The sequence below is a fragment of the Oncorhynchus mykiss genome, chromosome 2 (assembly GCF_013265735.2).
Source record: "Oncorhynchus mykiss isolate Arlee chromosome 2, USDA_OmykA_1.1, whole genome shotgun sequence".
NCBI lineage: Eukaryota > Metazoa > Chordata > Actinopteri > Salmoniformes > Salmonidae > Oncorhynchus > Oncorhynchus mykiss.
In genome coordinates, this window is record NC_048566.1 from 28,500,048 (window position 1) to 28,520,027 (window position 19,980).

At 44.7% G+C, this 19,980-nt stretch overlaps 1 protein-coding gene across 1 annotated transcript in view; it reads right to left on the reverse strand.

Moving 5' to 3' along the window:
- The window catches only part of LOC110534614 (dynein heavy chain 5, axonemal-like), a 57,887-nt gene that overhangs the window by 24,225 nt on the left and 13,682 nt on the right, over window positions 1-19,980 (reverse strand). The window contains exons 20-44 of the mRNA XM_036933650.1: window positions 19,722-19,918; window positions 19,085-19,321; window positions 18,663-18,864; window positions 16,949-17,184; window positions 15,854-16,072; window positions 14,872-14,934; window positions 14,376-14,614; window positions 14,003-14,243; window positions 13,587-13,786; window positions 12,909-13,062; window positions 12,556-12,719; window positions 10,652-10,808; window positions 8,735-8,947; window positions 8,071-8,295; window positions 7,660-7,832; window positions 7,352-7,530; window positions 6,784-6,971; window positions 6,320-6,514; window positions 5,721-5,855; window positions 5,166-5,273; window positions 3,751-3,904; window positions 3,488-3,634; window positions 2,464-2,705; window positions 782-958; window positions 189-393 (exon numbers count right to left, since the gene is read on the reverse strand). Coding sequence (XP_036789545.1) covers window positions 189-393; window positions 782-958; window positions 2,464-2,705; window positions 3,488-3,634; window positions 3,751-3,904; window positions 5,166-5,273; window positions 5,721-5,855; window positions 6,320-6,514; window positions 6,784-6,971; window positions 7,352-7,530; window positions 7,660-7,832; window positions 8,071-8,295; window positions 8,735-8,947; window positions 10,652-10,808; window positions 12,556-12,719; window positions 12,909-13,062; window positions 13,587-13,786; window positions 14,003-14,243; window positions 14,376-14,614; window positions 14,872-14,934; window positions 15,854-16,072; window positions 16,949-17,184; window positions 18,663-18,864; window positions 19,085-19,321; window positions 19,722-19,918 — 4,650 coding nt within the window. The remainder of the gene's footprint in view (window positions 1-188; window positions 394-781; window positions 959-2,463; window positions 2,706-3,487; window positions 3,635-3,750; window positions 3,905-5,165; window positions 5,274-5,720; window positions 5,856-6,319; window positions 6,515-6,783; window positions 6,972-7,351; window positions 7,531-7,659; window positions 7,833-8,070; window positions 8,296-8,734; window positions 8,948-10,651; window positions 10,809-12,555; window positions 12,720-12,908; window positions 13,063-13,586; window positions 13,787-14,002; window positions 14,244-14,375; window positions 14,615-14,871; window positions 14,935-15,853; window positions 16,073-16,948; window positions 17,185-18,662; window positions 18,865-19,084; window positions 19,322-19,721; window positions 19,919-19,980) is intronic.

The window sequence follows — 19,980 nt, forward strand, 5'->3', positions numbered from 1 at the left end:
CCCTAACAGACATGTAAACTTAAGCTTTTTGTGCATATGGAACATTTTTGGGATCTTTTATTTCAGCTCATGAAACACTTTACATGTTGTGTTCATTTTTTTGTTCACTGTGTCTTCCATAACAGTAAAAAGAGGACTGAGTGTGTGTTGAGTTTTTGGAGTCTGTCTACTGAACATGAACCCCTCACCGCCTGTAGTGACGTGGTAGTCGAACATGGTGTCCTCGCTGTCTGATGGTATGTCTGGGAGGTCCAGATGGATGTTGACGTTGCCACGGAGCCAGCTCTCCATCTTCCTCCTGTCTTCCAGCTCCAGTAAAGCTCCGATGCTCCACATGAGAGCAAACACATAGAGACGCTCCACATGCTGCCTGGACACCTCCCCACACTGCTCCTGGAACACAACAACAGTCACTATCAACACAACATACTGTACCAAAACCCTTCTACATCATTAGATCTACTATATTTCCTACTTGGTACTCAAATTAATCAGTCACCTATAGTAAAGGGAAATGGAAATCCACCCTCACATAGATGCAGAGAGAGATGCATGAGTCCAGAGAGTTACAGTCCAACAGTAATTGAAAAGAGTGCTTAAGGAAACACAATGACAGGATTAATGAAATCAGTTAGGCATTAGAACATTCCAATTTGTCTCTATGAGGAATGTGGGGCAATTCACTCCAACAGTATTCATAGAGCTCAGTGATGTACGGATATTATCCCCCTTCTGCAGGGTTTTTAATATGGTTGGAATATGGAGGTTTCCGGGTGTCTACCTTGGCGGGGATGAGGCCCTGCAGCATGTTGATGCTCTGCATGATGACGAAGGCCTCCAGCATGTCGATCTTGCACTCCAGACAGCGAACAGTGAACCGGTAGAGCTCTGGGAAGGAAGAGGAGAACAGCTCTCTCAGCACCTCTCCCTCCTGATGGGAACGCTTCTTCAGCCAGCCCTGCATGGGGACAAAACACACATGTATACATGTAGACAAAGATACACACATACACAAATATTCACACACACAAACAAAGATATACACAAATATACACACACACACACAGACAAAGATATACACAAATATACACACATACACAGACAAAGATACACACATACACAAATATACACAAATATACACACACAGACAAAGATATACACAAATATACACACACACACACACAGACAAAGATATACACAAATATACACACATACACAGACAAAGATACACACATACACAAATATACACAAATATACACACACAGACAAAGATATACACAAATATACACACACAGACAAAGATACACAAATATACACACACAGACAAATATTCACAGACAAAGATACACACATAGACAAAGATACACACACAGACAAAGATACACACACAGACAAAGATACACACACAGACAAAGATACACACACAGACAAAGATACACACACAGACAAAGATACACACATGCACACATATACACATAGACAAAGATACATACACAGACAAAGATACACACATACACAAATATACACACACAGACAAAGATATCCCTCAACATAACCAAGACTAAGGAGATGATTGTGGACTACAGGAAAAGGAGGACTGAGCACGCCCCCATTCTCATCGACGGGGCTGTAGTGGAGCAGGTTGAGAGTTTCAAGTTCCTTGGTGTCCACATCACCAACAAACTAGAATGGTCCAAACACACCAAGATGGTCGTGAAGAGGGCACGACAATGCCTATTCCCCCTCAGGAAACTAAAAAGATTTGGCATGGGTCCTGAGATCCTCAAAAGGTTCTACAGCTGCAACATACCAGCATCACTGCCTGGTATGGCAATTGCTCGGCCTCCGACCGCAAGGCACTACAGAGGGTAGTGCGTATGGCCCAGTACATCACTGGAGCTAAGCTGCCTGCCATCCAGGACCTCTACACCAGGCGGTGTCAGAGGAAGGCCCTAAAAAAAAAAAATCTCTACTACCGCATGGCAAGCGGTACCGGAGTGCCAAGTCTAGGACAAAAAGGCTTCTCAACAGTTTTTATCCCCAAGCCATAAGATTCCTGAACAGGTAATCAAATGGCTACCCGGACTATTTGCATTGTGTTCCCCCCCCAACCCCTCTTTTACGCTGCTGCTCCTCTCTGTTCATCATGTAGGCATAGTCACTTTAACTATACATTCATGTACATACTACCTCAATTGGGCCGACCAACCAGTGCTCCCGCACATTGGCTAACCGGGATATCTGCATTGTGTCCCACCACCCACAACCCGCCATCCCCTCTTTTACGCTACTGCTACTCTCTGTTCATCATATATGCATAGTCACTTTAACCATATCTACATGTACATACTACCTCAATCAGCCTGACTAACAGGTGTCTGTACGTAGCCTCGCTAATGGATGTACGCACACACACACATTTTTATCCACTGATAAAGAGTGAGCAAAGGTTCCTGTGCCCACCTCCAGAATGGGGCTCCAGTTGAGCACAGAAGAGCTCATGAACACCATTCCGTTACGAGACACGGTGGCAGGCGAGGCGTTGTCGATGTTGTGGGGCTCAAACACGATCTTGCAGTTGGGGGCCATGGGGATCCTGTCTCCATTGGCCAGGGTCAGAGTCCTGTTGTCATCCAGTACAGAGTTGAGGTTCTCTATCCAGATAGCATCTACTGGTCCATCTAGTACTATCCATATGTGCTCCCCTGCAGAGGAGAGAGACATTAGAACCAGTCTGCTTAATAAACTAATCAAAATCAACTATGGAGGTCAGAGCATATTAGAATATCACTTTAAGTAAAACTATAGGGAAATGATAAGGAAATTAATAGGAAGATATGAGAATATTGAAAAACATGGAAATGGTCTGCCCCTTTGTTCTACATGAATTTCATAGAGACTATACGGTATGCACTGTATGTGGGTTCATGCTCTAACATGTCTAATGCTTGAGTAAACTTGCATGTTGCCTCTACCTTCTTGCCCTTTGTGCTTTTGTCTACGCCGAATAATGTTTGTACCATGTTTTGTGCTGCTACCATGTTGTGCTGCAGGGATGTTGTGTTGGTATCATGTTGTTGTCATGTTGTGTTGCTACCATGCTATGTTGTTGTCTTAGGTCTCTTTATGTAGTGGTGTCTCTCTTGTCGTGATGTGTGTTTTCTCATATATATTTATATATATATATTTTTTTTTTACATCCCAGCCCCTGTCCCGCAGGAGGCCCTTTGCCTTTTGGTAGGCCGTCATTGTAAATAAGAATTTGTTCTTAACCGACTTGCCTAGTTAAATAAAAAAAATACATGTGTAAAGCAAGGACCGTATAAGTCCAGGGTATTTCTTTCAAGTTTTAATGTCACATGCACAAGTACAGTGAAATGCCTTTCTTGCAAAATCAAAACCCAACAATGCAATAATAATCAATAACAATGTATTACTCACAATAACAAGGCAGAACAAAAACACACAATATATAAAAATATGCCACCTTTCTTGGCTCTCAGAGTCTTCCTCCACAGGGTAGAGAAGATGCCGTCAGTCCAGTCATTGGTAGCTACATCTAGACGGCCAAACATCTGAGGGGCGGTGATCGCTTTGGGGTTCATACGCATCTCTCTGTGTGGCTGGCCGCAGTCTGTGGGTGCAAACACACACACACATTCACTTAACACAACTTTTAGTTAAGTATGACTGCCATGGGGAAGTAAATAAGGTCAAATAAGTCCAGGGTTTGATGGGGATGTTTCTCACCTGTCATGGCTCTCATCAGGGTGTGAATGCAGGTGGTTTTTCCTGCTCCGCTGGGCCCCAGGGCCATCATGCCATGGCGGACCCTCTGGGTCTCAAACAGCTGAATCACCTTCAGCTTCCATGGAGGGTGGCTGATCAAACCTGCCTCTGCCACCTACAGTATAGAGAACAATGGAAGAAAGTGAGGTGAACTCTTCATGTTATGAGACCGGACTCCTCCACCTACAGTATAGAGAACAATGGAAGACAGTGAGGGGAACTCTTCATGTTATGAGACCAGAGTCCTCCACCTACAGGATGGAGAACAATCGAAGAGAGTGAGGTGAACTCTTCATGTTATGAGACCGGACTCCTCCACCTACAGTATGGAGAACAATGGAAGAGAGTGAGGTGAACTCTTAATGTTATGAGACCAGACTCCTCCACCTACTGGATGGAGAACAATGGAAGAGAGTGAGGTGAACTCTTCATGTTATGAGACCAGACTCCTCCACCTACAGTATGGAGAACAATGGAAGAGAGTGAGGTGAACTCTTCATGTTATGAGACCGGACTCCTCCACCTACAGTATAGAGAACAATGGAAGAGAGTGAGGTGAACTCTTCATGTTATGAGACCGGACTCCTCCACCTACAGTATAGAGAACAATGGAAGAGAGTGAGGTGAACTCTTCATGTTATGAGACCGGACTCCTCCACCTACAGTATAGAGAACAATGGAAGAGAGTGAGGTGAACTCTTCATGTTATGAGACCGGACTCCTCCACCTACAGTATAGAGAACAATGGAAGACAGTGAGGTGAACTCTTCATGTTAATACAAATAAATCCTTACCTCACATTTAAATCGAAAAAAGTTTTTATGCTACTATGGTATTAAGGCTAATACCAAGACAGATTCATCCCTTAAACTCTGTATTATACTGTGGGGGCGGCATGTAGCCTTGCACGTAAGAGCGTTGGGCCAGTAACCAAAAGTTCGCTGGTTCGAATCCCTGAGGTGACGAGGTAAAAAAACATGTTGATGTGCCCTTGAACAAGGCATTGCTCATGTAAGTCGCTCTGGATGAGAGCGTCTGCTAAATTACTCAAATGTCAAATGTACTGTAGGGAAACGGAGAAGAGATGGGTGGACAGGAGAGAACCAGTGTAAGGAGGAGGGTTATGAGAAACTACATGTAGATAGGCTTCAGAGTCAAAAACATGAGCTGGGTGTGCAAAATTATTTTGTGTGGAGGTGCTGACTAACGGCGAATAAACCTTAAACTATCAGAATAAAGAGAGTAGCACACTCCATATATAAACTCCCAGTAATTTATTGGGTCAATTCTTTTTTATAGTTGATAGACTTCAGAGTAACAGGGAGAATTTTCAAACTTAATGTAAAGGGATTATGTTATATAAAATGTTCTCTCACCTGTTTGTCGATAGCTGTCTCCAGCTCGGAGAAGCCTGCTTTATCCAGCTGGATCCCAGGGAAGAGGTCCTCTATCAGGCTGAGGAACAACGGCTCGTCTTCATCTATCTGTCAACACATATAGTATTATGTCAGTGAAGTCAGTATTATGTCACACACGTATAGTATTATGTCAGTGAAGTCAGTATTATGTCACACACGTATAGTATTATGTCAGTGAAGTCAGTATTATGTCACACACATATAGTATTATGTCAGTGAAGTCAGTATTATGTCACACACATATAGTATTATGTCAGTGAAGTCAGTATTATGTCATACACATATGGTATTATGTCAGTGACGTTAACCACGATGCCACTTCTGTTATGTTACACCTCACTGAAGAGGAAATCATTATTCATGTATTACAGAATAGTATATGAAAAAAATAACAATCTGTAACACTTAATGCTGCTTAAAAAAAATGCCTTTTCTAAAATGGCAGTTGATTTTGAGGAGAACAGCAGTTGATTTTGAGGAGAATGTCCTGTATATCTGAGTGACTGTACTCACCAGCTTGGACAGGTTCATATCTCTGAGAACCCTCATGACGATGGTAGATTCTGTGTCATTGGGGTTTGCTCGTTTCACCGCCCCCAGTATTCGCAGAACTGACAAAATGTTTCGCAGTCCAAAGTCATAATGCACCTTAAAAACAGAGTGAACCCAACATGGACTGTATGGAAATCAAACTATGAACTACACAAAGGTCATAATCAACACATACATGGACAGTTAAGTTGTTTTTATACTGAACAAAAAATATGAACGTAACGTGTAAAGTTGTGATCTGTTCTATGTTTCCTGAGCTGAAATAAAAGATCCCAGAAATTGTTCATAGCCCAAAGAAAAGATGCATTTCTCTCACATTTGTGCACAAATGTGTTTACATCCCTGTTAGTGACCATTTGTCTGTGGCAAGATAATCCATCCACCTGACATGTGGTATGTCAATTCCCTCTAAAGGGATTTGATACTTTGACGATACACCTTTAAATAACCTTTCACTTAACTTGATTGTTTACTCATATGGAACTACTAAAATGCATAGCATTGCATGTTCAGCTCTCATTGAAATACCTACAGTAGTTACATTTCATTTCACAGCTGACCTGCTTGGAGAGTTGCTCCTCACACAGTTTGTAGAGAGTGAAGAACTTCCTGGCTAGCTCTATGTTGTCTATGAAGCCACAGCTGGCCAGCTTGACCCGGATGATGATCTGACGGTCTGGGACCATCATGGCCACCGAGCGGAAGTTGATCTTCAGGTTCTCTGGAAGCTCCTGACGACCTGCGTAGCCCGGGTTCTGATGGGGGGGGGGGCAAAAACATTTAATAATCAAATCTAAATTTAACCAGGTGAGACTGTTAAGAATAAAAAGCTAAACAAAGTCTATGACTAACATCCTCTAAGTAATAATAAACCTTGTCTGATTTGGACTAGATTCAGTTAATCTTCTTTGAGACAACAATTCACTATTCCTTTCAGAAGTACTTTAAATGAAGCTCTACTTGACAACATGTTTGTGAAGGGGTTTCTACAGTGAGCAGTTTATAGACGGCTAATAATAATAACCATAGTCAGGAAGATGCCGAATTCGGGATTCATTTCCACGTTGTCTCCATCGGTGAAGATGAAGTTCTTGCGGCGCTCCTTCTTGCAGGTAAGCACGATGGCGATCTGCTGGGCCGCCACGGAGAGCACTGATAGGTCAATACGGTTGAACTCATCAAAACAGCCCCAGGAGCCCGACTGGGCTAGACCTGTCAATCAACACAACATTACACATCACTCTTCACATTGAAATCCTCATTCAAAACAACCCCAAGAGCCTGACCTGTCAATCAACACAACATTACACATCACTCTTCACATTAAACTCCTCATTCAAAACAACCCCAAGAGCCTGACCTGCAAATCAGACACACAACATTACACTGTTCATTAGGTTCAGGTTGAGATCATCATTCTCTTCACAGTAATATGAGTGACATCTTATATAGCCTATAATCGCCACAAATCATATACGTTTTGTTTGTACTGGATATCCAACTCCTATGGTCATTGCCATGCAAATGGCACAGGAGTTGACAAGAGAGCACAAATGTATTTGGGACCAGGCAATAAGAGATGAAGCTCCTACCTTTAAAGATCCTCCCCAGTCCTCTGAAGTCCATCTGGTCGGAGCAGTTGAAGACCACCACGTACTTCCCAAGGCAGCGGCCCATGTCTTTAGTGGTCTCAGTCTTCCCCGTCCCTGCAGGGCCGGCCGGGGCTCCTCCCATACTCATCCCCAGAGCCTGGGCCAGTGTGATGTAGCACCTGGAACAAACACACACCAAGGAAAGGTACATCCAGGATAATCACCCAAAGATATTCAATGTGATACACCATACACTTGTGGGCACTAAAAAGTTAGGCTGGACCATGGTACTGGCAGTTAGTCACTACCTGTCAGTCAGAGGGGTGATGACCAGTCTGTCAGTGCAGCCCAGGAACTCATTCTGATAGATGAAGCCTACGTCAGTCATGTTGATGATCATCTTGTCAGAGTCCTCATTGAAGTAGAAACGACACTGCTTCAGCCACTCAAAGTCTGTAGGGCTTTTGATATGCAGGCGACACTGAGGGGAGAGCAGGGGGAAACCATTCTGGAAACAAAGCATTGCTAAAGTCTCTGAAATTCATAAAACCCCAATTGTCAAATGTGATTTGAATACCAGGGGAAACTCAAATTGATATTCTCCGACTCTACCATGCCCTAATCAGAAAATATTTGGTGGAACAGTTTGCCAAAAGGTACCTTTGGGGTTGAAGTACTATTTTAGCCCCTGATTCAGTTTGTGATTCCAGGCCACTCACCAGGTCATCAAAGATGTCCCTCTGGTGAAAATGGATGGTTATGAGTGTCTCATACTTGGCCCTCTCCATTGAGGCCAGGTCTTTAGTGGTCATGTCTATCAGAGTGTTGAGAAGCTCCAGGAAGAACTGGTTGGTCTTGGGCATGATCTTACGGTCGTAGCGGGCGTTGGTCAGGGCCTCCTCTGAGTTTCTGGTCCAGATCATCTGGACTCCCAGCAAACCAACCTGGTTGATGGAGTCAGGAAGAGAGGACATCATGATAGGACATCAATGAGAGAATGTAAAGTCATCTTTCCTGGCTTCCTGTCAATCAGGGCTGTAATCAGGACAATGTATAACATCAGGAATGTATGGAATGTGGCTAGTGTGTAGATCAGTTTCAGTTATACAATAATGGAGGCTAATGTCAGAAGAACAGGAATCCCTGATCAGGTATTGAGTAATGGAACATCGATGTGGGAAAGTCTTACTACAAGGCCATTGCTCCAAGGTCAAAGTTAAGGTCATCTATCACATTATAAAAGAGAATGAATGATGACTCCAAGACCAGGACTGTGTCACAAATGGTAGCCTATATAGTGCACTACTTTTGAACAGGGTCTGGGTTAAAAGTAGTGGACTATGTAATAGGGTGGCATTTAGGATGTATCCCATGTCTCCCCACCTGAGCAGGGAAAGTGTCCAGGAACTCAATGAGCTGGAAGCCTGAGTCCTGGATGGCCAGGACAGCCTGTCTGATGACCAGGTGAAGAGACCTCTGGGATTCCTTCAGCAGGGCGTTGAGCCAGACCTCCACGTTCCCCTCAGCAGTCACCGGCCAATCCAGCTCTACCGTCTCCCCCTCCCTGGACGAGATGGCCAGGATCCGGTCGTACATCTGTGGAGACAGAAGAGCAGATACTATTGATGTTGCTGAATCCGGGTTAGTTACTATTGCAGAAGAACAGATACTACTAATAGTCAAATAAGTCAATTGATCAGGAGGCCTGACAGGGATAGTTGTTGAAAGAAATTACAGTGAGGGAAAAAAGTATTTGATCCTCTGCTGATTTTGTCCGTTTGCCCACTGACAAAGAAATGATCAGTCTATAATTTTAATGGTAGGTTTATCTGAACAGTGAGAGACAGAATAACAACAAACAAATCCATAAAAACGCATGTCAAAAATGTTATACATTTATTTGCATTTTAATGAGGGAAATAAGTATTTGACCCCCTCTCAATCAGAAAGATTTCTGGCTCCCAGGTGTCTTTTATACAGGTAACGAGCTGAGATTAGGAGCACACTCTTAAAGGGAGTGCTCCTAATCTCAGTTTGTTACTTGTATAAAAGACACCTGTCCACAGAAGCAATCATTCAATCAGATTCCGAACTCTCCACCATGGCCAAGACCAAAGAGCTCTCCAAGGATGTCAGGGACAAGATTGTAGACCTACACAAGGCTGTAATGGGCTACAAGACCATTGCCAAGCAGCTTGGTGAGAAGGTGACAACAGTTGGTGCAATTATTCGCAAATGGAAGAAACACAAAATAACTATCAATCTCCCTCTGCCTGGGGCTCCATGCAAGATCTCACCTCGTGAAGTTGCAATGATCGTGAGAACGGTGAGGAATCAGCTCAGAACTACATGGGAGGATCTTGTCAATTATCAATTGGTAACACACTACGCCGTGAAGGATTGAAATCCTGCAGCGCCCGCAAGGTCCCCCTGCTCAAGAAAGCACATATACATGCCCGTCTGAAGTTTGCCAAATGGGTGAAATTGTTGTGCTCAGATGAGACCAAAATGGAGCCCTTTGGCATCAACTCAACTCGCCGTGTTTGGAGGAGGAATGCTGCCTATCACCCCAAGAACACCATCCCCACCGTCAAACATGGAGGTGGAAACATTATGCTTTGGGGGTGTTTTTCTGCTAAGGGGACAGGACAACTTCACCGCATCAAGGGGACTATGGACGGGGCCATGTACTGTCAAATCTTGGGTGAGAACCTCCTTCCCTCAGCCAGGGCATTGAAAACAGGTCGTGGATGGGCATTCCAGCATGACAATGACCCAAAACACACGGCCAAGGCAACAATGGAGTGGCTCAAGAAGAAGCACATTAAGGTCCTGGAGTGGCCTAGCCAGTCTCCAGACCTTAATCCCATAGAAATTCTGTGGAGGGAGCTGAAGGTTCGAGTTGCCGAACGTCAGCCTCGAAACCTTAATGACTTGGAGAAGATCTGCAAAGAGGAGTGGGACAAAATCCCTCCTGAGATGTGTACAAACCTGGTGGCCAACTACAAGAAACGTCTGACCTCTGTTTGCCAACAAGGGTTTTGCCACCAAGTACTAAGTCATGTTTTGCAGAGGGGTCAAATACTTATTTACCTCATTAAAATGCAAATCAATTTATAACATTTTTGACATGCGTTTTTCTGGATATTTTTGTTGTTATTCTGTCTCTCACTGTTCAAATAAACCTACCATTAAAATTATAGACGGATAATTTCTTTGTCAGTGGGCAAACGTACAAAATCAGCAGGGGATCTAATACTTTTTCCCTCACTGTATATGTCTGTCTGTGCGTTACTGTACCTTGTCATGGAAGCGGACACATTTAATGTTGTCAAAGATGTTGAGCAGGTGGGCCTGGATGGTGTGGGAGTCCGAGGCTTGGCCCAGTATCTCCAGCAGGGCCGGGTCAGACACAAAGAAGAACCGAGGGAACAGCAGACGCTTCTTCTCCAAGTACCTGTCAGTCACACAATCACACACAACCAAGGGTTGAAAACTGGATAGCCAGAGGCTACAATCTATCTGCAAGATTAAAGCTACCCCTAAAAAAAAGGTTTGAAAATATTACTAGTTTAGTACACATCATCAAGTTACCAATGTACAACGTAGGCAAACTTGGAAGGTGTCATACTGGTACAGGAATACTTTCAAATTCAAAGTATAAGTATAGGCCTACCCATTGAGATATTTCTGATAGACCTCCAGACAGACTTACCTAGAGACTTCTGACAGACCTCCAGGCAGACTTATCCAGAGACTTCTGGCAGACCTCCAGGCAGACTTACCCAGAGACTTCTGACAGACTTACCCAGAGACTTCTGACAGACCTCCAGACAGACTTATCCAGAGACTTCTGACAGACCTCCAGACATACTTATCCAGAGACTTCTGACAGACTTACCCAGAAACTTCTGGCAGACCTCCAGACAGACTTATCCAGAGACTTCTGACAGACTTACCCAGATACTTCTGACAGACCTCCAGGCAGACTTATCCAGAGACTTCTGACAGACCTCCAGACAGACTTATCCAGAGACTTCTGACAGACTTACCCAGAAACTTCTGGCAGACCTCCAGACAGACTTACCCAGAGACTTCTGACAGACCTCCAGACAGACTTAGCCAGATACATCTGACAGATCTCCAGGCAGACTTACCCAGAGACTTCTGACAGACCTCCAGACAGACTTACCCAGAGACTTCTGACAGATCTCCAGGCAGACTTACCCAGAGACTTCTGACAGACCTCCAGACAGACTTACCCAGAGACTTCTGACAGACCTCCAGGCAGACTTACCAAGAGACTTCTGGCAGACCTCCAGATAGACTTACCCAGTGAGAGACTTCTGACAGATCTCCAGGCAGACTTACCCAGAGACTTCTGACAGATCTCCAGGTAGACTTACCCAGAGACTTCTGACAGACCTCCAGACAGACTTACCCAGAAACTTCTGGCAGACCTCCAGACAGACTTACCCAGAGACTTCTGACAGACCTCCAGACAGACTTACCCAGAGACTTCTGGCAGACCTCCAGATAGACTTACCCAGTGAGAGACTTCTGACAGATCTCCAGGCAGACTTACCCAGAGACTTCTGACAGACCTCCAGGTAGACTTACCCAGAGACTTTTGGCAGACCTCCAGACAGACTTACCTAGTGAGAAACGTCTGATAGACATTCAGATAGAAGTCTCTCACTAGGTAAGTCTAAAATATCTCCAGGCAGACTTACCCAGAGACTTCTGGCAGACCTCCAGGCAGACTTACCCAGAGACTTCTGACAGACCTCCAGGCAGACTTACCAAGAGACTTCTGGCAGACCTCCAGATAGACTTACCCAGTGAGAGACTTCTGACAGATCCCCAGGCAGACTTACCCAGAGACTTCTGACAGACCTCCAGGTAGACTTACCCAGAGACTTTTGGCAGACCTCCAGACAGACTTACCTAGTGAGAAACGTCTGATAGACATTCAGATAGAAGTCTCTCACTAGGTAAGTCTAAAAGATCTCCAGGCAGACTTACCCAGATACTTCTGGCAGACCTCCAGGCAGACTTATCCAGAGACTTCTGACAGACCTCCAGGCAGACTTACCCAGAGACTTCTGGCAGACCTCCAGACATATTTACCCAGAGACTTCTGGCAGACCTCCAGACAGACTCACCCAGTGAGAAACTTCCGACAGACATTCAGATAGACTTACCCAGTGAGAGACTTCTGACAGATCTCCAGTTGTTCCAGGAGGTAAGGCAACAGCTGTCCCATGGTCTCATCCCCCACACATGACTGCACCACGTTGGGCATCTCATGGACCCGCGTCATGATCTTCACCCAGGACTTGTCGATGTTGGAGAAGCGTTTCGCCTCCTGTCATTCAGATGATTCAGACTAGATTGTCATTCCTAAGTTTGCAAAAAGTTCCTGGGTTTTCCCCCAATAAGTGATTTCTGAAAAACCAGGGCCCTGTAAAAGTTCAAGAAATTGTGGAACCCCATCGCTAATAGCATAAGGTTAAAGATGTCTTTTCAGATGAAAAGTCAATGTATTGGTTCTTACCTTGGGTAGCTGTTTGGCTATGTCCCCTCCCACGAACACAGCCTCGAGGTAGATCCACAGGTTCTGGACAGTCATCCAGTTCTCTATGATGTCAGTGGTATTGGAAAGGTTCTGAACCCATTTCTGGATCTGGGGCTTGAATGGCGTGTTGTACCTGTGGAACACCAAGTCATCATCTAAGTCAAGCATTGACTACTACAGTACACAAACAACACTAAAAGTCTGTATAATGCAGCTGAAACCTTACATGGATTTATACATAGCACCCCCAGTCTAAACACAACTGTCTAAACACAAACACCACAACTGCTGAACTCTAGATGACAAGTCAACTGGATGCTGAAATACAGTGAAGGCTGCTGAGGGGGCTCATAATAATTGCCGGAACGGAGCAAATGGAATGGCATCAAACACCTGTGAACCATGTGTTTGATACTATTCCACAGATTCCGCTCCAGTCATTACCATGAGCCCGTTCTCCCCAATTAAGGTCCCACCAACCTCCTGTACTGAAATATAGAAGAAATCATATATCACTCCGAACCCCCAGGTCATTTGTTGCCTCAAAATCAAGATTGAATTAGGCTAAATTTCACTATTGTTAACAAGCATGAAGCAGAAATCAGTCTAGATTTCCAGGCTAAGTCATTTGTGCCTCCAGTAGGTCTCTAGTCTAACCTGTTGCTCATGAGTGATCCCAGCACCATGAGGCTGTCCTCCATGTTAGTAATGATCTCAGCGGTGCTGTCGCCCCTCAGCAGCAGCTCCCCTCGCGTCTTGAAGTTGGCGAAGGTGAACGTCTTGTTGTCCCACTCAGCTATCACCTGCTTCAGCTTCTGCTCAATGTCCCTCTCCTTCACCGCACTGATGCAAATATCCTGCCCAGCGGGAGTTCAAACAACATTTATCTTTATTTTACCTTTGTTTAATTAATCAACTTGTTCCATTGCGGTCAAACAACCTTTTTTTCTGGCCTCAATTTACAGTACAGAATAGTTATGGTGAGTGGAGTACCGGTAGTTGTACGGCTATAGAGAATTAATTACCTGGTTCCTTCCCGGGTTTCAGCACCAACAACAAAAATCCATAATCACCTCAATTTCCTCTTTGCATTTGAGGAGCGGAGCTTCCATGATGTTGCGCAGCTTGAAAGTGTCCGTCTCCACCTCGAAGCTGTGTCCTGTCACCTCGGCGATTCTCTTCCAGTGACGCGTCATCATGGCCTTATTGGTCATCAGTTCTAGTAGGGGGCAACACTCGTTGAACTCATCTATACTTTTCTTCAGGTCAAGGAATGCCTTCCACTCTTTCAGGGCACGGGGCAGCTTGCGACAACTGGAAATGGGAGGGTGAAAAAACACGAACATCTAACTTCCTTTTGGAAATGTAAATCTTCAATGAGATTATTCATCAGTGAGTTCTGTGTAAATGTCTCTCATGGTCTGGGTTGTAGTTTGGTTTCCTTACCGCGTCTGGAAGTCAAGAAGTTCGTCATTGATCCTGTCTATGTGGATGTCGGCCCAGAGGATGTCATAGTAGCCGTTGACGGTGTCGATGACACTGTTGTAGAGTCCATAGAGCTTCTGGAGGAGGGTGAGCTGTCTCCTGATCTCCAGCAGCTGAGGGTGTTGGGTCACAGGCAGGCCAAACAGCTCCTCTCCACCAGTGTAGGTGATGTACTTACGGAACAGGTTGTCAAAGCGATTCTGACCAAACCAAATGAAAAGTACAGTAAAGTGCATGAATGGTCACATATATCATTTCCAAAACCATGCAACACACAATAATACAATCATGCATGTTGTTGGCCATGTTAAATATGGTAGAAATAAGTAATACATAAAAAAAATAAGACATAGAACATGTGAATGAAAACCTCTGTGAATGTATCAACTTTAATGAAGTGCTGCAGAGAGGTGTATATACTGTAGATTCCTCTCTTGAAGATACACACTGTACTCACCTGAAACATGATGAGACTGTCACTAGCGTCTTGGGGAGCCAGTCCGACAACCATGGGACCGTCCTGGGAATGAAAGACAGCCTGCGTCAGCAATTAGCTAGCAGTCTTAGTTAGAGCGTGCCAAGTTAACTGTAATATAAATAAAAATGTCTAAGACCCAGACAGCCTTGGTGTTACGTGTAGCTGTGATTAAGACCTAGACAGCCTTGGTGTTAGGTGTAGCTGTGAGTAAGACCTAGACAGCCTTGGTGTTAGGTGTAGCTGTGAGTAAGACCTAGACAGCCTTGGTGTTAGGTGTAGCTGTGATTAAGACCTAGACAGCCTTGGTGTTACGTGTGGCTGTGATTAAGACCTAGACAGCCTTGGTGTTAGGTGTAGCTGTGAGTAAGGCCTAGACAGCCTTGGTGTTACGTGTAGCTGTGAGTAAGACCTAGACAGCCTAGGTGTTAGGTGTAGCTGTGAGTAAGACCTAGACAGTATTGGTGTTAGGTGTAGCTGTGAGTAAGACCTAGACAATATTGGTGTTAGGTGTAGCTGTGAGTAAGACCTAGACAGCCTTGGTGTTAGGTATAGCTGTGAGTAAGACCTAGACAGCCTAGGTGTTAGGTGTAGCTGTGAGTAAGACCTAGACAGTATTGGTGTTAGGTGTAGCTGTGAGTAAGACCTAGACAGCCTTGGTGTTACGTGTAGCTGTGAGTAAGACCTAGACAGCCTAGATGTTAGGTGTAGCTGTGAGTAAGACCTAGACAGCCTAGGTGTTAGGTGTAGCTGTGAGTAAGACCTAGACAGTATTGGTGTTAGGTGTAGCTGTGAGTAAGACCTAGACAGTATTGGTGTTAGGTGTAGCTGTGAGTAAGACCTAGACAGCCTTGGTGTTAGGTATAGCTGTGAGTAGGACTTAGACAGCCTTGGTGTTAGGTATAGCTGTGAGTAGGACTTAGACAGCCTTGGTGTTAGGTGTAGCTGTGAGACGTGTCTGAACCTTGTCATAGTCCTGATAGAAGTGTCCACAGTCCTCCACAAACGTCTGCACGTTGTCTATGAGCCCTCCTCTGAAGTTGGGCTGCAGGGACACCAGCTCATTCTGGACCTCTGTGCTGCGGGCTAGCAGCTTCTCCCAGGTGTAGCGCAGCGTGTCCACCTTCTCTGCCTCCTCCTTCGCCACTACCAGGCCGTACTTATGGAGCATGGCATAGGACTCCTAGGAAAGGGAAAGGAGAAGGCACAGCACTGAACAGACACATGGTACAACACAGATCTCCAGTGTCTTCTCACAACCAAATACAGACTTCAAGGACTTAATCAAACTATGGGCAAATCCTAACTTCCACCTAAGTTGAATTATCACCCATTGATACCAATGCCCATAGACTAAGTAGAAATTTGACATAGGTGGGAATTAAGATTTGCCTCCTACTGAATGAAAGTGGACATTGCAAATAGTCTCAGTGAATTATTCATACAGTATCTCTCTGCAGTGGTGTAAAGTACTTAAGTAAAATACTTTAAAGTACTACTTAAGTAGTTTTTCTGGGTATCTGTACTTTACTATTCATATTTTTGACTACTTTTACTTTTGCTTCACTACATTCCTAAAGAAAATATAGTACGTTTTACTCCATACATTTTCCCTGACAACCAAAAGTACTCAATACATTTTGAATGCTTAGCAGGACAGGAAAATTGTGAAATTCAAGCATTTTTCATGAAAACACATGGTCATCCCTACTCCCTCTGGCTTGGCAGACTCACTAGACAGAAAAGCACATTTTGTAAATAATGTCTGAGTGTTGGAGTGTGCCTCTGGCAATACATACATTGGAAAAACAAGAAAATGGTGCTGTCTGCTTTGCTTAATATAAGGAATGTTTATTATTTATACATTTACTTTTGATACTTAAGTATATTTAAAACCAAATACTTTTAGACTTTTACCCAGGTACTATTTTACTGGCTCACTTTCAATTTTACTTGAGTTACTTTCTATTAAGGTAGCTATACTTTTACTCAAATTTGACAATTGTGTACTCTTTCCACCACTGTCTCTCTGAAAGAAGTGTGCATTTGTGTTCCCTACCTCTATGGGTCCCACATGGAAGTCAATGGAGATCTGCTGCTCTCTGATCTCCTTCAGCGATGCCATGGCGATGCGGATGTCATCCAAGTCTTTGATTGGTCGGTTCAGTTTCTTTGCCGCCTCAGCCACTAACGTGAAGATGTTCTCCATATCTGTCCGGTACTTCCTGTTACAGTGCAGGCCATAGTCCACCATCCAGCTCTTAGTCTCCGCAGTCAGGGCCATCTTCAGGTCAACTGTTCAACAACAAATCAGATATTAGTCTGATAATAGTCAGATATTCATGCAGTGTTGAAAAAATGAAATAACAGTATTGCGAAATTCTACTAAGAACATGTGCAGTTATATTTGGCAGAGTTGTCTTGTGAGGTTAATGCAGGGGATTAGCAGCCAATTGCTTTGAAATAGCCCAAAATTTCACATAACGGGGAGAAAGTTGTAGAGAGATACAGGTCAGTCTACAGTTACCTATATATATATATATATATATATATATATTCCCACGGCTATGTACCTGTATAGAGGGCCAGTTCTCCTACAGTGACATATTCTACCTATGTAGTTAGCAAGAGCTCCCACAGTGATGTACTCTAACTGTATAGAGGGCCAGTTCTCCTACAGTGACGTATTCTACCTATGTAGTTGGCAAGAGCTCCCACAGTGATGTACTCTACCTGTATAGAGGGCCAGAGCTCCCACAGTGATGTACTCTACCTGTATAGAGGGTCAGAGCTCCCACAGTGATGTACTCTACCTGTATAGAGGGCCAGAGCTCCCACAGTGATGTACTCTACCTGTATAGAGGGCCAGAGCTCCCACAGTGATGTACTCTACCTGAATAGAGGGCCAGGGCTCCCACAGTGAGGTACTCTACCTGTATAGAGGACCAGAGCTCCCACAGTGATGTACTCTACCTGTATAGAGGGACAGAGCTCCCACAGTGATGTACTCTACCTGTATAGAGGGACAGAGCTCCCACAGTGATGTACTCTACCTGTATAGAGGGCCAGAGCTCCCACAGTGATGCACTCTACCTGTATAGAGGGCCAGAGCTCCCACAGTGATGTACTCTACCTGGATAGAGGGCTATAGCTCCTACAGTGATGTACTCTACCTGTATAGAGGGCCAGAGCTCCCACAGGGATGTACTCTGCCTGTATAGAGGGCCAGAGCTCCCACAGTGATGTACTCTAACTGTACAGAGGGCCAGAGCTCCCACAGTGATGTACTCTACCTGTATAGAGGGCCAGAGCTCCCACAGTGATGTACTCTACCTGGATAGAGGGCCATAGCTCCTACAGTGATGTACTCTACCTGTATAGAGGGCCAGAGCTTCCACAGGGATGTACTCTACCTGTATAGAGGGCCAGAGCTCCCACAGTGATGTACTCTACCTGTACAGAGGGCCAGAGCTCCCACAGTGATGTACTCTACCTGTATAGAGGGCCAGAGCTCCCACAGTGATGTACTCTACCTGGATAGAGGGCCATAGCTCCCACAGTGATGTACTCTACCTGGATAGAGGGCCAGAGCTCCCACAGTGATGTACTCTACCTGTATAGAGGGCCAGAGCTCCCACAGTGATGTACTCTACCTGTATAGAGGGCCAGAGCTCCCACAGTGATGTACTCTACCTGTACAGAGGGCCAGAGCTCCCACAGTGATGTACTCTACCTGTATAGAGGGCCAGAGCTCCCACAGTGATGTACTCTACCTGTATAGAGGGCCAGAGCTCCCACAGTGATGTACTCAGGCTCAGCGTTGATCTCCAGCTCCAGGTCTTTGTAGTAGAGGATCTGAGACTCAAACTCAGACAGCAGAGGGCTGCCCTGGCTGAACTTCTGGATGGTGTCCTCTCGCTCCTTCCTCCAGATGTGGTGGTAACGACTGAAGCGTTCCAGAGCATTCACCACCTCCTGGTTAACAACAACACAACAGCCAGCTCTTAAATGCACTTTCAATAAAGTTTGAATTTAACTGATTTGATTTAGATCTCCTTTTCACATCAACATCTTAGGGGATAGGTGTCAGTATCAAACACAAAATAGTTAGAATTTGACACACTAAGGTCAGAATGTTAGGAAAACAGGAGAAACAGACTTTTTATTTTTATTTTGTGTGTACACCTGTATGTACCTTCTTGGTAGAGTTGATGGAGGTGCTGAGCACAGACACCAGCTTGATGATCTCCTTGTTCTCAGACACACTCTTGTAGTAGTTCCTGGCCTGGAAAGGTATAGCCTGGATCACAGAGGCGGAGATGTCTGAGGTACTGCCATCAGCCAGGCTCCTGTAGGTGGTCTCTCCGTCCTCTGACTCACTGTCACTCTTGTCCTGTCTCAGAGCAGCCATGCCTCTCTCACTCATCTTCCTCTGTGTTGGCATGAACAGAATAATTCATGTTTGGTCTTTGTTTTAAGAAAAACTAAAACCTTAATCTCATGATTTGATTTGAAAGTGTTTTATATATAATTCCACACTATGATGTTGGAATAATATGAAAATGATAATTGTACGAGCTGTTTGAAAAGACTGCCTGACATTTCAGCCTGTTTTGGTGGGATGGAGTTTTGGCCTGACGATAACAGCTAGTTTCAGTTTTCCCCTCCCCACTCAGACCACACTCAGACAGTCCTACCAAATTATTGCTTGAGAAATAGCTCTTTGCTACGAAGCAATTTTTTCCCTTCTAATTGAAAACAATCACAGTAAGGTACTTAATTGTTACCCGGAAATTATTTGATATTGAAGCTTTAAGCCACGACAAGCCCACCTTGGAGATCCTCTCCTTGCTCCACTGGCCGACTCCTTTACTGACACTGACCACACTCTCCACAGCCCGGTTCAGAGCCTGCTGGACCTCATCCAGGGCTGGGACCATGGCGATGTTGGGTATGGACAGGGTCACACTGGTCCTGAAGATAGGCTGCTGACCACTGCCCTTCAGACGGCTGGGGGAATCACTCTCTGCTGTGGGTGGTGGGCCGATATTGAAGTAGTGAGAAATGGAATGGGAAACCCTCATGACGGCC